We start from the raw sequence: 12,545 nt of genomic DNA on the forward strand, positions 1-12,545 counted from the left end.
TGTATCACTGTGTGTCTGTAATCCCCACCATGTTCAGGTTTGTGAACTCTCTTCGTGCTCTGTATCAATGTGTGTCTGTAATCCCCACCATGTTCTGGTTTGTGAACTCTCTCCATGCTCTGTATCACTCTGTGTCTGTAATCTCCACGATGTTCAGGTTTGTGAAATCTCTCCGTGCTCTGTATCACTGTGTGACTGTAATCCCCACAATGTTGAGGTTTGTGAACTCTCTCCGTGTTCTGTATCACTGTGTGTCTGTAATCCCCTCCATGTTCAGGTTTGTGGACTCTCTCCGTGCTCTGTATCACTGTGTGTCCATAATCCCCTCCATGTTCTGGTTTGTGAACTCTCTCCGTGCTCTGCATCACTGTGTGTCTGTAATCCCCACCATGTTTAGGTTTGTGAACACTCTCCGGGCTCTGTATCACTGTGTGTCTGTAAACCCCACCATGTTCAGGTTTGTGAACTCTCTCCGTGCTCTGTATCACTGTGTGTCTGTAATCCCCACCATGTTCAGGTTTGTGAAATCTCTCCATGCTCTGTATCACTGTGTGACTGTAATCCCCACCATTTCCAGGTTTGTGAACTCTCTCCGTGCTCTGTATCACTGTGTGTCTGTAATCCCCACCATGTTCAGGTTTGTGAACTCTCTCCATGCTCTGTATCACTGTGTGTCTGGAGTCCCCAACATGTTCAGGTTTGTGAACTCTCTCCGTGCTCTGTCTCACTTTGTGTCTGTAATCCCCACCATGTTCAGGTTTGTGAACTCCCGCCGTGTTCTGTATCACTGTGTGTCTGCAATCCTCGCCATGTTCATGTTTGTGAACTCTCTCCATGCTCGGTGTCACTGTGTCTCTGTAATCCTCACCATGTTCAGGTTTGTCACCTCTCTCCGTGCTCTGTATCACAGTGTGTCTGTAATCGCAACCATGTTCAAGTTTGTGAACACTCTCCATGCTCACTGTGACTGTGTGTCTGTCATTCCCACCATGTACAGGGTTGTGAACTTTCTCCGTGCTCTGTATCACTGTGTGTCTGTAATCCCCACCATGTTCAGGTTTGTGAGCTCTCTCCGTGCTCTCTATCACAGTGTGTCTGTAATCCCCACCATGCTCAGGTTTGTGAACTCTCTCCGTGCTCTGTATCACTTTGTGTCTGTAATCCTCACCATGTTTAGGTTTGTGAACTCTCTCCGTGCTCTGTATCGCTGTGTTTCTGTAATTCCCACCATGTTCAAGTTTGTGAACTCTCTCCGTGCTCTGTATCAATGTGTGCCTGTTATCCTCACCATGTATATGTTTGTGAACTCTCTCCGTGCTCTCTATCACTGTGTGTCAGTAATCCCCACCATGTTAAGGTTTGTGAACTCTCTCCGTGCTCTGTAGCGCTGTGTGTCAGTAATCCCCACCATGTACAGGTTTATGAACTCTCTCCGTGCTCTGTATCACTGTGTGTCTGTAATCCCCAGCATGTTCAGGTTTGTGAAATCTCTCCCTGCTGTGTCTTAATTTGAGTCTGCAATTCGCACCATATTCAGGTTTGTGATCTCTCTCCGTGCTCGGTATCACTGTGTGTCTGTAATCCCCACCATGTCCAGGTTTGTGAACTCTATCCGTGCTCTGTATCACTGTGTGTCGGTAATACCCACCATGTTCAGGTTTGTGAACTCTCTCCGTGGTCTGTCGCACTGTGTGTCTGTAATTCCCACCATGTTCAAGTTTGTGAACACTCTCCGAGCTCTGTATCACTGTGTGTCTGGAGTCCCCACCATGTTCAGCTATGTGAAATCTCTCCATGCTCTGTCTCAATTTGAGTCTGCAATTCGCACCATATTCAGGTTTGTGATCTCTCTCCGTGCTCCGTATCACTGTGTATCTGTAATCCCCACCATGTTCAGGTTTGTGAACTCCCGCCTTGTTCTGTATCACTGTGTGTCTGTAATCCTCACCATGTTGAGGCTTGTGAACTCTCTCCATGCCCTGTGTCACTGTGCCTCTGTAATCCCCACCATGTTCCGGTTTGTGATCTCTCTCCGTGCTCTGTATCATTGTGTGTCTGTAATCCACACCATGTTCAGGTTTGTGAACACTTTCCTTGCTCTCTATCATTGTGTGTCTGTAATCCACACCATGTTCAGGTTTGTGAACTCTCTCCGTTCCCAGTATCACTGTGTGTCTGTAATCCCCACCATGTACAGGTTTGTGAACTCTCTTTCTGCTCACTATGACTGTGTGTCTGTAATCCCCACCATGTTCAGGTTTGTGAACACTCTCCGTGCTCTCTATCACTGTGTGTCAGTAATCCCCACCATGTTCAGGTTTGTGAACTCTCTCCGTGCTCTGTAGCGCTGTGTGTCAGTAATCCCCACCATGTTCAGTTTTGTGAACTCTCTCCGTGCACTGTGTCGCTGTGTGTCAGTGATCCCCACCATGTTCAGGTTTGTGAACTCTCTCCGTGCTCTGTATCACTGTGTGTCTGTAATCCCCACCATGTTCAGGTTTGTGAACTGTCTCCGTGCTCTGTATCACTGTGTGTCTGTAATCCCCACCATGTTCTGGTTTGTGAACTCTCTCCGTGCTCTGTATCACTGTGTGTCTGTAATCCGCACGATGTTCAGGTTTGTAAAATCTCTCCGTGCTGTGTATCACTGTGTGACTGTAATCCCCACCATGTTCAGGTTTGTGAACTCTCTCCGTGCTCTGTATCACTCTGTGTCTGTAATCCCCACCATGTTCAGGTTTGTGAACTCTCTCCTTGCTCACTATCACTGTGTGTCTGTAATCCTCACCAGGTTCAGCTTTGTGAACTCTCTCCGTGCTCTGTATCACTGTGTGTCTGCAATCCCCACCATGTTCAGTTTTGTGAACTCTCTCCGTGCTCTGTATCACTGTGTGTCTGTAATCCCCACCATGTTCAGGTTTGCGAACTCTCTCCGGGCTCTGTATCACTGTGTGTCTGTAATCCCCACCATGTTCAGGTTTGTGAACTCTCTCCGTGCTCTCTATCACTGTGTGTCTGTAATCCCCACCATGTTCAGGTTTGTGAACTCTCTCCGTGCTCTGTATCACTGTGTGACTGTAATCCCCACCATGGTCAGCTTTGTGAACTCTCTCCGTGCTCTGTATCACTGTGTGTCTGTAATCCCCACCAGGTTCAGCTTTATGAACTCGCTCCGTGCTCGGTATCACTGTGTGTCTGTAATCACCACGATGTTCAGGTTTAGTACGGCTCTCCCCGTGCTCTGTATCACTCTGTGTCTGTACTCCCCACCATGTTCAGGTTTGTGAACACTTTCCGTGTTCTGTATCACTCTGTGCCTGTAATCCCCACCATGTTCAGGTTTGTGAACTCTCTCCGTGCTCTGTATCACTGTGTGTCTGTAATCCCCACGATGTTCAGGTTTGTGAAATCTCTCCGTGCTCTGTAGCGCTGTGTGTCTGTAATCCCCACCATGTTCAGGTTTGTGACCTCTATTCGTGCTCTGTATCACTGTGTATCTGTAATCCGCACCATGTTCCGGTTTGTGAACTCTTTCCGTGCTTTGTATCACTGTGTGTCTGTAATCCCGACCATGTTTAGGTTTTTGTACGGCTCTCTCCGTGCTCTGTGTCACTGTGTGTCTGTAATCCCCACGATGTTCAGGTTTGTGAAATCTCTCCGTGCTCTGTATCACTGTGTGTCTGTAATCCCCACCATGTTCAGGTTAGTTAACCCTCTCCGTGCTCTGTATCACTGTGTGTCTGTAATCCCCACCATGTTCAGTTTTGTGAACTCTCTCCGGGCTCTGTATTACTGTGTGTCTGTAATCCCCACCATGTTCAGGTTTGTGAACTCTCTCCTTGCTCTGTATCACTGTGTGTCTGTAATCCCCACCATGTTCAGGTTTTTGAAGTCTCTCCGTGCTCTGTATCACTGTGTGTCTGCATTCCCCAACATGTTCAGGTTTGTGAACTTTCTCCGTGCTCTGTATCATTGTGTGTCTGTAATCCCCACCATGTTCAGGTTTGTGAACTCGCTCCGTGCTCTGTGTCACAGTGTGTCTGTAATCACCACTATGTTCAGGTTTTCTACGGCTCTCCCCGTGCTCTGTATCACTGTGTGTCTGTAATCCCCACCATGTTCAGGTTTGTGAACTCTTTCCGTGCTTTGTATCACTGTGTGTCTGTAATCCCCACCATGTTCAGGTTTTTGTACGGCTGTCTCCGTGCTCTGTATCACTGTGCTGTGCGCGGACTCAGTGCACAGTAATACACAGCGGTGTCACTCAGTTGCAGTTTCGCGATGTTTAACCGGCTGATTTTCTGCCCACCATCAACAGAAGCAGAAATTCGGCCCCCGACAGCGTTTTCTTTATCCCCCTCTCCTGAAGTGTGTCTCTGAAGCAGGTATTCCGGAGCCTGCCCTGGGGACTGACGGTACCAGTGTACTGTGTACTGACAGAGCCCTGAATATTCGTAGCTTAAAGTAACGGTGTCAGCGACAGCAGAGGTTTGTAGAGGCGGACTCTGGGATAGCGGGGAACTGGAATCTGTGGGATTAAAATGGGATATTGTTATTTATTTGGCTGCTGTTTACCCGGGGACACTTGTCAATCACAGGAATAGTTCTGCCTCTCGCGCTAATGCGATTCTTCATTTGAAGATTGCTCCTCCTTTATTCACTGTCATTGGCAAAGGAACCGGCGGGAGCGGCGGGCGGGGGTGCGCTGAGGAAAATGTATTTACGCAGTGAGCCGTTATGATCTGGAAATGCACTGCCTGTAATGGTGGTGGGAGCAGATTTAGTAGTAAATTTCAACAGGATATTGGATCAATGCTGGAAAAGGAAAATTGCCAGGGCTATTGGGAAAGTGCGGGGCGAGTGGGACTGATTCAATAGCTCCTTCAACGAACCGTACAGGCAAGTTGGGCCGAATGTTCTCATTCTCTGCTGTATGATTTTGTGATTTCTATTAAATTTCTGTTTTTATTTTTCTTGGTAAAAGACAAACCCGAAAAAAATAATAGTCCATTCTCCTCCTCACTGTGACAACCACATTCCAGTGATGTTTGACTGAGAGTACCCCGGCTTTGTTACATCATTGCGAACAGCAAAATCCAACAGAAAACAGTGAGATTCGTCAGCACCGATTGAGCCAAACTGACACTGAAAATCGGTGGGTCAAAGGTCAATCTTTTACTGCAGTTTAACAGTTCACGGGAGCTCCTGTCTGTCTCTCGCTCTATTTTTCTCTTTTCTTCCATCAGTGGGGCGCCTTTTGCTCCATTTCACTTTACTTTGCATTATTTACAGTAAGTTTCATTTTATTTCTACACTGGGTCGCTCATTTCTGCTGTTTGTGGTTTTTTGCCAGCCTGAGAACTTGTCCCACAGTCTCTCGGTTGTCGGTTGGGTTCAGTCTGTGCAGCTTCCGCAGTGGTTTTACTGTTACTCACTGGAAACTGGCTCTTCCGGCTCTCTGACAACTTCAATTCCTTCAGCCCATTGGCTGATTCTCTCCCGTGTTCTCCGGGCGGAGTTTCTCTGAGTTTTACATTATACAGAATCTGCAGAACAGGAACAATCCATTCGGCCCAACTGGTCTGTGCCGGTGTTTATACTCCACACCAGCCTCCTCCCACTGTAAATACCTCTTCCCACCTGCCCCCTGTGTCCCTCGATTCCTTTCTCCCTCCTGTATTTTTCAAATCCCCCCTGAAATGCCGCAACGTTATCTGCTCCAACTGCTCCGTGTGGCAGCGAGTTCCACATTCTGACGCAGCTCTGTGTGAATAAATCCTTCCCAATGTCTTTATTTGTTCTGTTAGTGACTATGTTATATTTGTGGCCCCTTGTTCTGGACTCACCCACAGTGGACAGTTTCCCCACGTGAACCCTATCGAACCCCTTCATCATTTAATCACCTCCATCAGGTCTCCTCGTTTTCTTCTCTATTCCAGAGAAAATAGTCTCCGCTTGTTCAAACTTTCCAGAAATGTGTGGATTGCTGCTGCTGTCTTTTCTCAGGAGTGCAACAGATCCAAAGCTGACAAACGGGCCAGAGTCCAATCGCAGCCCATCCCTCCAGTAAATCTCACTGCCCCGGTGTTGGATTCTGCATTAAACGGCCCAGAGACCGGTGTCACCACGCCCCCGCCCGGCCGGTGAAGTCCGATATTTCTCTCCATTTCAGTGAATGATTTCTTGCTGGTTCTAAATGGGCTTCCCTCCAGTCAGTACTTGTTCCCTCTGGTGTTCCTGTTCTCCTTTATAAGAACATTAGAAACTCGCCCTCACTCGCTCACTGCCCAGTGTTGCTTAGTTAACAATAATCAGGGAAACAGATAAATTACTGCAATTCGATCTCTCAAGCATGAACATTAAATATTACAGAGAATTACACAGAATGTAGAGCACATAAACAGGCCATTCGGTCCAATCGGTCCATGCCGGTGTTACTGCTCCACACGAGCCTCCTCCCACCCCTACTCCATCTCACCCCATCAACATATCCTTCTATCCCTTTCTCCTTTACCTACTTATCCAGATTCCCCTTAAATGTATCGATGTTATACGGCACAAACACTCCCTGTGGCAGCGAGTTCCACATTGTAACCACTCGCGGGGTAAAGAATATCGAACAATATAAATAATATAGAAAAGTACCTGTAGTTCAGAGCTTTTACATTTCGACTTACGTGATACATGGAAGAAAAATTATTGATTCCATAAAAGCAATTGGAATAAATGTCAGATAAAAAGCAACTAAATTAAGTCAATGTGTGCCCAATAATGGAATGTCATCTAGACCTACAAGCGGATCTCTTGTATTTGAAGCCCCGCCGTGTTGTGCTCCAGTATTTCTGCCGCTGCAGGTATCGGACGGGCCGCTCCAGGTATCGGAGCCCGCTCGAGTGTTGGGCTCACTCTCCCTGAACCTCATTCACACTGCCCGGGTCAAACTGGCATCTCCTGTCCCGGGGGGAGCTCTGTGACCAACTGCCCCGCTCACAGGGATGGAGAGGTCCCTCAGTCACAGTTAACATCGAAAACGGAGGCCGGAGTGCCGACAATCTGCGCTCATTTCAATCAACTGGGGATCAGAGTGAGAGAGTGCCCGGGATGTTCATGGGACCCCCGTAGTCTCCGGTAAACCAATTATGGTCCAGTTGTGGGTGAAACCCCCAGACTGCCTGCTCCGTGGGGGTCTCACACCTTCCCTCTCCGGACTCACACCCGGACCCGACCCCGATTCATATTCTGCTTCCCAATCTAAAACTGCAATGAACCCCCCACCCCCCATTAGAAAACTGCTCCGTTTGATTTTGAAGGGGTTTGAGCTGATATTAATCACAATAATAAACTGATGATAAACATTAAACGGGAGAGTAAGTAACAGGGCAGGGATTGGAGACACTTACCGGCTGTAACAGTCACCACCGTCCCGGATCCATCCAAGGTATAATATTTATAATCTTCCACAGTGACACCGCTCTCAATCACCCCGGTACAAGAACCACCGACACCTCAGTCTGTCGGACACACATCACCAGACAGTCGGCGCTGCCCAATTATTCCAGAGATCAAAGAACAATTTCGTGTTCCACAGTCCCGGTCGGTTCAAACTGTTCTTTCTGAGACTCTGAGCTCTCAGTAAAAAGGCCCAGGAACACCGGCCGGAGATGGGCGCTTCATAGAAACAGAGAATATAGCAAAGAAAGATAACTGAAAGCAGGGAATTACAATGAAATTAAACCAGATTACAGCGATAATAAGATCAAACCTACAATTCTGGTTCCGGGCCCGGGGAATTTATATTTTAATTGTAAACAGGTATTTGCTCAGGTCTCATCCACTGTGATGGTCCAGTGAACACAGTGTTTCACGTCAGCATCAAATCCCCCGGGACTCGGTGAGATGGGGGGACATTAGTTACACGGCGGGGACCGCGGTTCCCGGTTACAGCTGTTAGAACAGGTTCCCATCTGGTGTTCGGGAATTGTAACTGGGATCAGTCATTCCTAATCGCCATTCATTGACACCAATTCCGGGAAAGGCGTTCCAGGCCGCAAACACTCAACATTTACAAAACTCAGGATGTTAACTGCAATAATCCAATCTGATTATAAACTAGACTGTGGGGCAGACGGTGCGAGGCGGAACTGTGGGTTTAACGGCAGATTGACTCCGCTTCTTCACTTGTTTCTGTCACAACCTGCATTGAGAGTTTTTGTATCGCGGGAAGCCGAGGCCCATCACTGTGTAGTCCCACAGGTACCCAGCTTTACAGTAATAGGTGGCGCTGTCTTCTACTCGCAGATCCCGAATTTCCAAAGAAAATGTCTTTTCTGCCTTATTCGTCATCACAACTAATCGCTCTCCGCTCGAGATCCGCTCCCACTCTGTCCCGGTCTGAGCTTGTCTGAAGAAATGTCCATTTTGGAAATTATACGAACCCCAAGCACCATGAAAGAAAACGCAGTTGATGGTGAGAGACTGACACTCCTCCCTGGTCATCGCTGGGGTCTGTGTCACTGACTGACTGAAAGAGCCTGGAAATTAAACAGAGAGAGTTTAATGGGCCATCAGAGCCGAACCACATAACGGGAGTAAAACCCAGACAGTGTCTGAAATTCGGATGGACCCGGGCAGCTTTATATTAAATCCACACAATGTCGGTACTCACGGGGTAAACAGACACACAGGGTGAACACAAGAAGAATTCGCATCGTTTTGCTGCCTGGAGCTGATGGTTTGTATGACGGGGGGCTGGAGACTGCAGCCCTGGGCTGTTCTGGGAGACTGTGCCTCAGAGCGGGACTGAAATACTTCAGGGAGTCCAGTGGATTTCCACAGGGCGGTGTCCCGGAGATCACTGATGGGCCGTTCAGTTCCCGGATATCTGGCTGTGTGTTGTGTGAATAATCGACAGGTTTAAAGAATAACCTGCAGTTTTCTAACGCTTCATTGTGTCTCTGAGCCCACTGTGAAAGCCCCTCCCACATTGTACAGGGGGGAGTTGTTCTGTTGGCAGTCACTGCCGCCCGCCTTTGCCCCATATTATTAAGCTGGGAGGTCGGCTCATGTGTTTTTATTGGGTGGTGTTTATTGAGGGTGGAATGTGGGCCCAGGACACCGGGAGGATCCCCCGCTCCTATTCCAATAGTGCCGGGTATTCTTTAACATCTCCGTGAACGGGCTGGAAACCTCGGTTAAACCTCTGATCGAAGGATGGCGTATCAGACCCTGCAGCACACCCTCAATCCAGCAACTGAGTGTCTGGTTACAATATGAGACAGTCCGGGGCCACTTTCAATATACAGGCAGATACGCACAATATACATAAATAATAATCTCTCTCTGTAATTTAAACAAATGCTTCATGCACCGTCCTCTTCTGTGGTTTGCTTGTAAAGTTATCTTTCAATTAAGTAATGATTGCTTTCATGGTCTCTAATATTCAGAGTTTCCAGGTGCAGTGACAGAGAATGAAGCGACACTCGGAAGACGAATCGACATTGGTGGAACTCTGTGCTTGTGGCTTGTTTTAGAGAACACAATCACTAACTTGTGACATCTGTTCATTGTGTAATATCAGTCTCTGACCCACCAACGTACTCTGATCAAATAAACCCAGTATACAGGCCGCGATCAAAGGGTCCGGAAAACTAACAGGGGAGACGTGTAAAGGGCTGCACAATATTGCACACAGGCAGCGAAAGGGCATCAAAGGACAAGTGGCGAGTTAAGGGCCACAGACGGCCTGTACGTCACAGAATCATGGCCGGCAGTACGTCACAGAATCAAGGCAGACACAACGTCACACAAAGATGGCCGTGTTGGACAGAGCATGAAACCTTGACCGCAGCACACGGATGGGCTGCCGCAGGTTCCTAATATCCACCAGGTTTATTAACAAAATGGTCATTGGTTCTGCTCTGCGTAAAACAACTGCCTATCTCACATTTCAGATACCCTTTGCTTGCCTACCGATTCACAGTTCAGCAGGGAGCTGACCCGAATCGACAATACCTTTTAGCTACCTTTGTTCAGAACACTGAACTGTGTCATGCGACTTGCAATGATATATGGGGCACCGAAGATGGCCCACTCAGCGCAATGGTTACTTTGAGAACTGGATTTGCTGCTAATATTGAAATTATTGATCTTTGTGTTTAGTCTCACAGTATATTCCATTAACCCCTTGTAGAGAACTATAATTAACAGCAACACGATGATATTATGGGAGCTATGCTGCAATACTGCAATGTCGCAATTACGGTGTAAGCTTCAGTTGATGCAAATACCAATTGATAAATAATCCTGCTTTTAGCATGGTAATGAGTGATAAAAGTGTCTTATCTTGTTATCTTGTGTCTTGTGTGCCTCAGTGCTGGCACACGTGCCAATGAGTCAGAAGGTTGTGGGATCAAGCCTCGGCTGACATTCCAGTGCAGTGCTGAGGGAGTGCTGCACTGTCGGAGGTGCTAGCTGTTGGATGAGACGCTTAAACGAGAACTATTCTGCTCCCTCAAGTGGACGTAAAATATCCCATGGCACTATGTCGAAGAAGAGAAGGGGATTATCCCCGGTGTCTAGGCCAATATTTCTCCTTCAATCAAGATAACTAAAACAACGTATCTGGTCATTATGACATTGCTGTTTGTGGGAGCTTGCTCGACGCAACTTTCCAGCTAATTACCGCTCATCTGCTTTAAGTGCCCGGGAGCAGAGCGCGGAAGCGAGTTCAAACCCCCAGGGGGAGGTGTAGGGCGGGTCCTCGTTAACAAGAGCGCAACACCAGCAGGGCGTGAAAAGCTGACCTTTCAACTTTCACTCATATTAGAAAAGGACGTGGCGCAGAAAAACAAACACAATACAGGCGGCTTCGGTGTCTTTTGCCCCTTTAACATCGATCTCCACAGTTAATGGCTTCAGAACTCAGATCTTAGGGTGTGTCTTTCATTCACATTTTCATACTCTTTTCCCCATTTTCCACACCCTTCAATTCACTGGTCCTGCCCACTGCTTAGTATCAGAATTCAATCCTTCGATATGGTGGATGTATTTTTGTGATGATTATTGCTCGATGTACCGACGCAGCCCATTGTGGCAAGTGGATTTCAAATATTAATCTTCAATTCATTCCAACATTTGCACAACTTTTGGAGAAACAGCATTTAACTCAAAATCCCGAGGCCTGATCCACAAAAGGAATACTGTGACCTGACGCCCTCTGCTGGATCTTCTGTGAACTGTTCAGATGTCGGAGGACAGTGCAACAAATCCTGTTTATTCGCTGCCCTGTCTGCAGTTCCTGGTTGTTGGAAGCTGGGTTGGAGCGGTTCTGAATACATGTACAGCGAAGCAGCAAAGGTTTTCCATCGTTAAACTAAAGACTGAAAGAAGGAAGTTCGCAGGGTTATGGGTGAAGGGTAGAGACAGGTTATCAGAAGGGTTAGGCAGGCACGGAAAGGGCGTCAAAAGACAAAAGGCGACACAGATGGACTTCTGAAGTTTTTTTTAAAATTATAAATGGGAGTAGAAATCACCAACTAATATAATTCCGCCAGTGGAGTTCACCTGTTGATGATGAGTATTGTGTTTTTGCCGTTTTAAGAATCTCTGTGACTCTCACTGTGGAGGCTGAATTATCGCTTCTGTTTATCGGCGTGAGAGCGCCCTCTGGTGTGCACTAACTGAAAATCTCAGTGTGGGTTTTTGTACGGGATCCGCTTTTTCTCTGCAGCAGTGTGGGGCTCATGGCACAGAAATACACGGTGGTGTCGGAGATCGGGGCTTTGCCGATCGTTAGCTCGGTAATCTTAGTAGTTTCATTAAACGTAGAATTAAATTGATTCGTGAAGTCGGGGTTCCGGTTTCTATCCCACTGATAAGATGAATTTTGTACTGTGGAGGCTGCCCAAGGTGCTGACTGTACCAGAACACATAAGTGCTTCTGTCGCTTCTTTCTAAGGTGCTGGTTAGGGTGACATTACTTTCCTCTTCAACCATTATTTCAGGGACCGGCTGTTCCTCTGTGTCTCAGTAGCTCCATTCTAATGTAAAATAATAATAGTCAGAATCATCATCACCTCAATCAACATAATCATCATCATTTGCCCAATAATAACATCTGGGTTACAGCAGTCAGGGGAGAATGGATGTTTACTGGGAAGTAATTCCATACCGAGAAGAGATATAATGATTAGGAGCAGTGCGAGATGGTTCCGCATTATGTTCCCTGAGACTGTAACTCTGCAGTCCGGGAAATGCTCTATCGGAGCAGAAATACAGATTCCCACCCCACTTCACTGCTGGTCCAACCAATGCCAAACAGGGAACAGCGACAGCAATATCTCCAATAACACAGGGCAGGCAAGGTGGGTCAGAGCGAGGGCAGGAAACGGAAGCTGTGGGCGGTGTTATCACCCGTAGGATCCACCTGTGAGGTACTGAATTCAATAATAATATTAACAACATTTTGTTGTGATGTGTGTTATAACCAGGGGCTGAAACTAGCGGTGGGAAAGAGAGCAAAATTGCAACCGATCCCGAGGTTCTGG

The 12,545-nt window shown here is 47.3% G+C and overlaps 1 protein-coding gene across 1 annotated transcript; it reads right to left on the bottom strand.

The window, feature by feature from the left end:
- Positions 1–4,214: 4,214 nt before the first annotated feature.
- On the bottom strand, positions 4,215–8,708 carry LOC147118377 (uncharacterized). The gene is made up of 4 exons (XM_085983901.1): positions 8,666–8,708; positions 8,247–8,531; positions 7,401–7,442; positions 4,215–4,528 (listed from the first exon to the last, which is right to left on the bottom strand). The coding sequence occupies exons 1-4, from the start codon at positions 8,706–8,708 to the stop codon at positions 4,215–4,217; spliced, it is 684 nt and encodes a 227-aa protein (XP_085840027.1).
- Positions 8,709–12,545: the final 3,837 nt, after the last annotated feature.

The sequence above is a fragment of the Somniosus microcephalus genome, chromosome 4 (genome assembly GCF_052327205.1).
Source record: "Somniosus microcephalus isolate GS21.2 chromosome 4, FLI_Smic_1.0, whole genome shotgun sequence".
Taxonomy (NCBI): domain Eukaryota; kingdom Metazoa; phylum Chordata; class Chondrichthyes; order Squaliformes; family Somniosidae; genus Somniosus; species Somniosus microcephalus.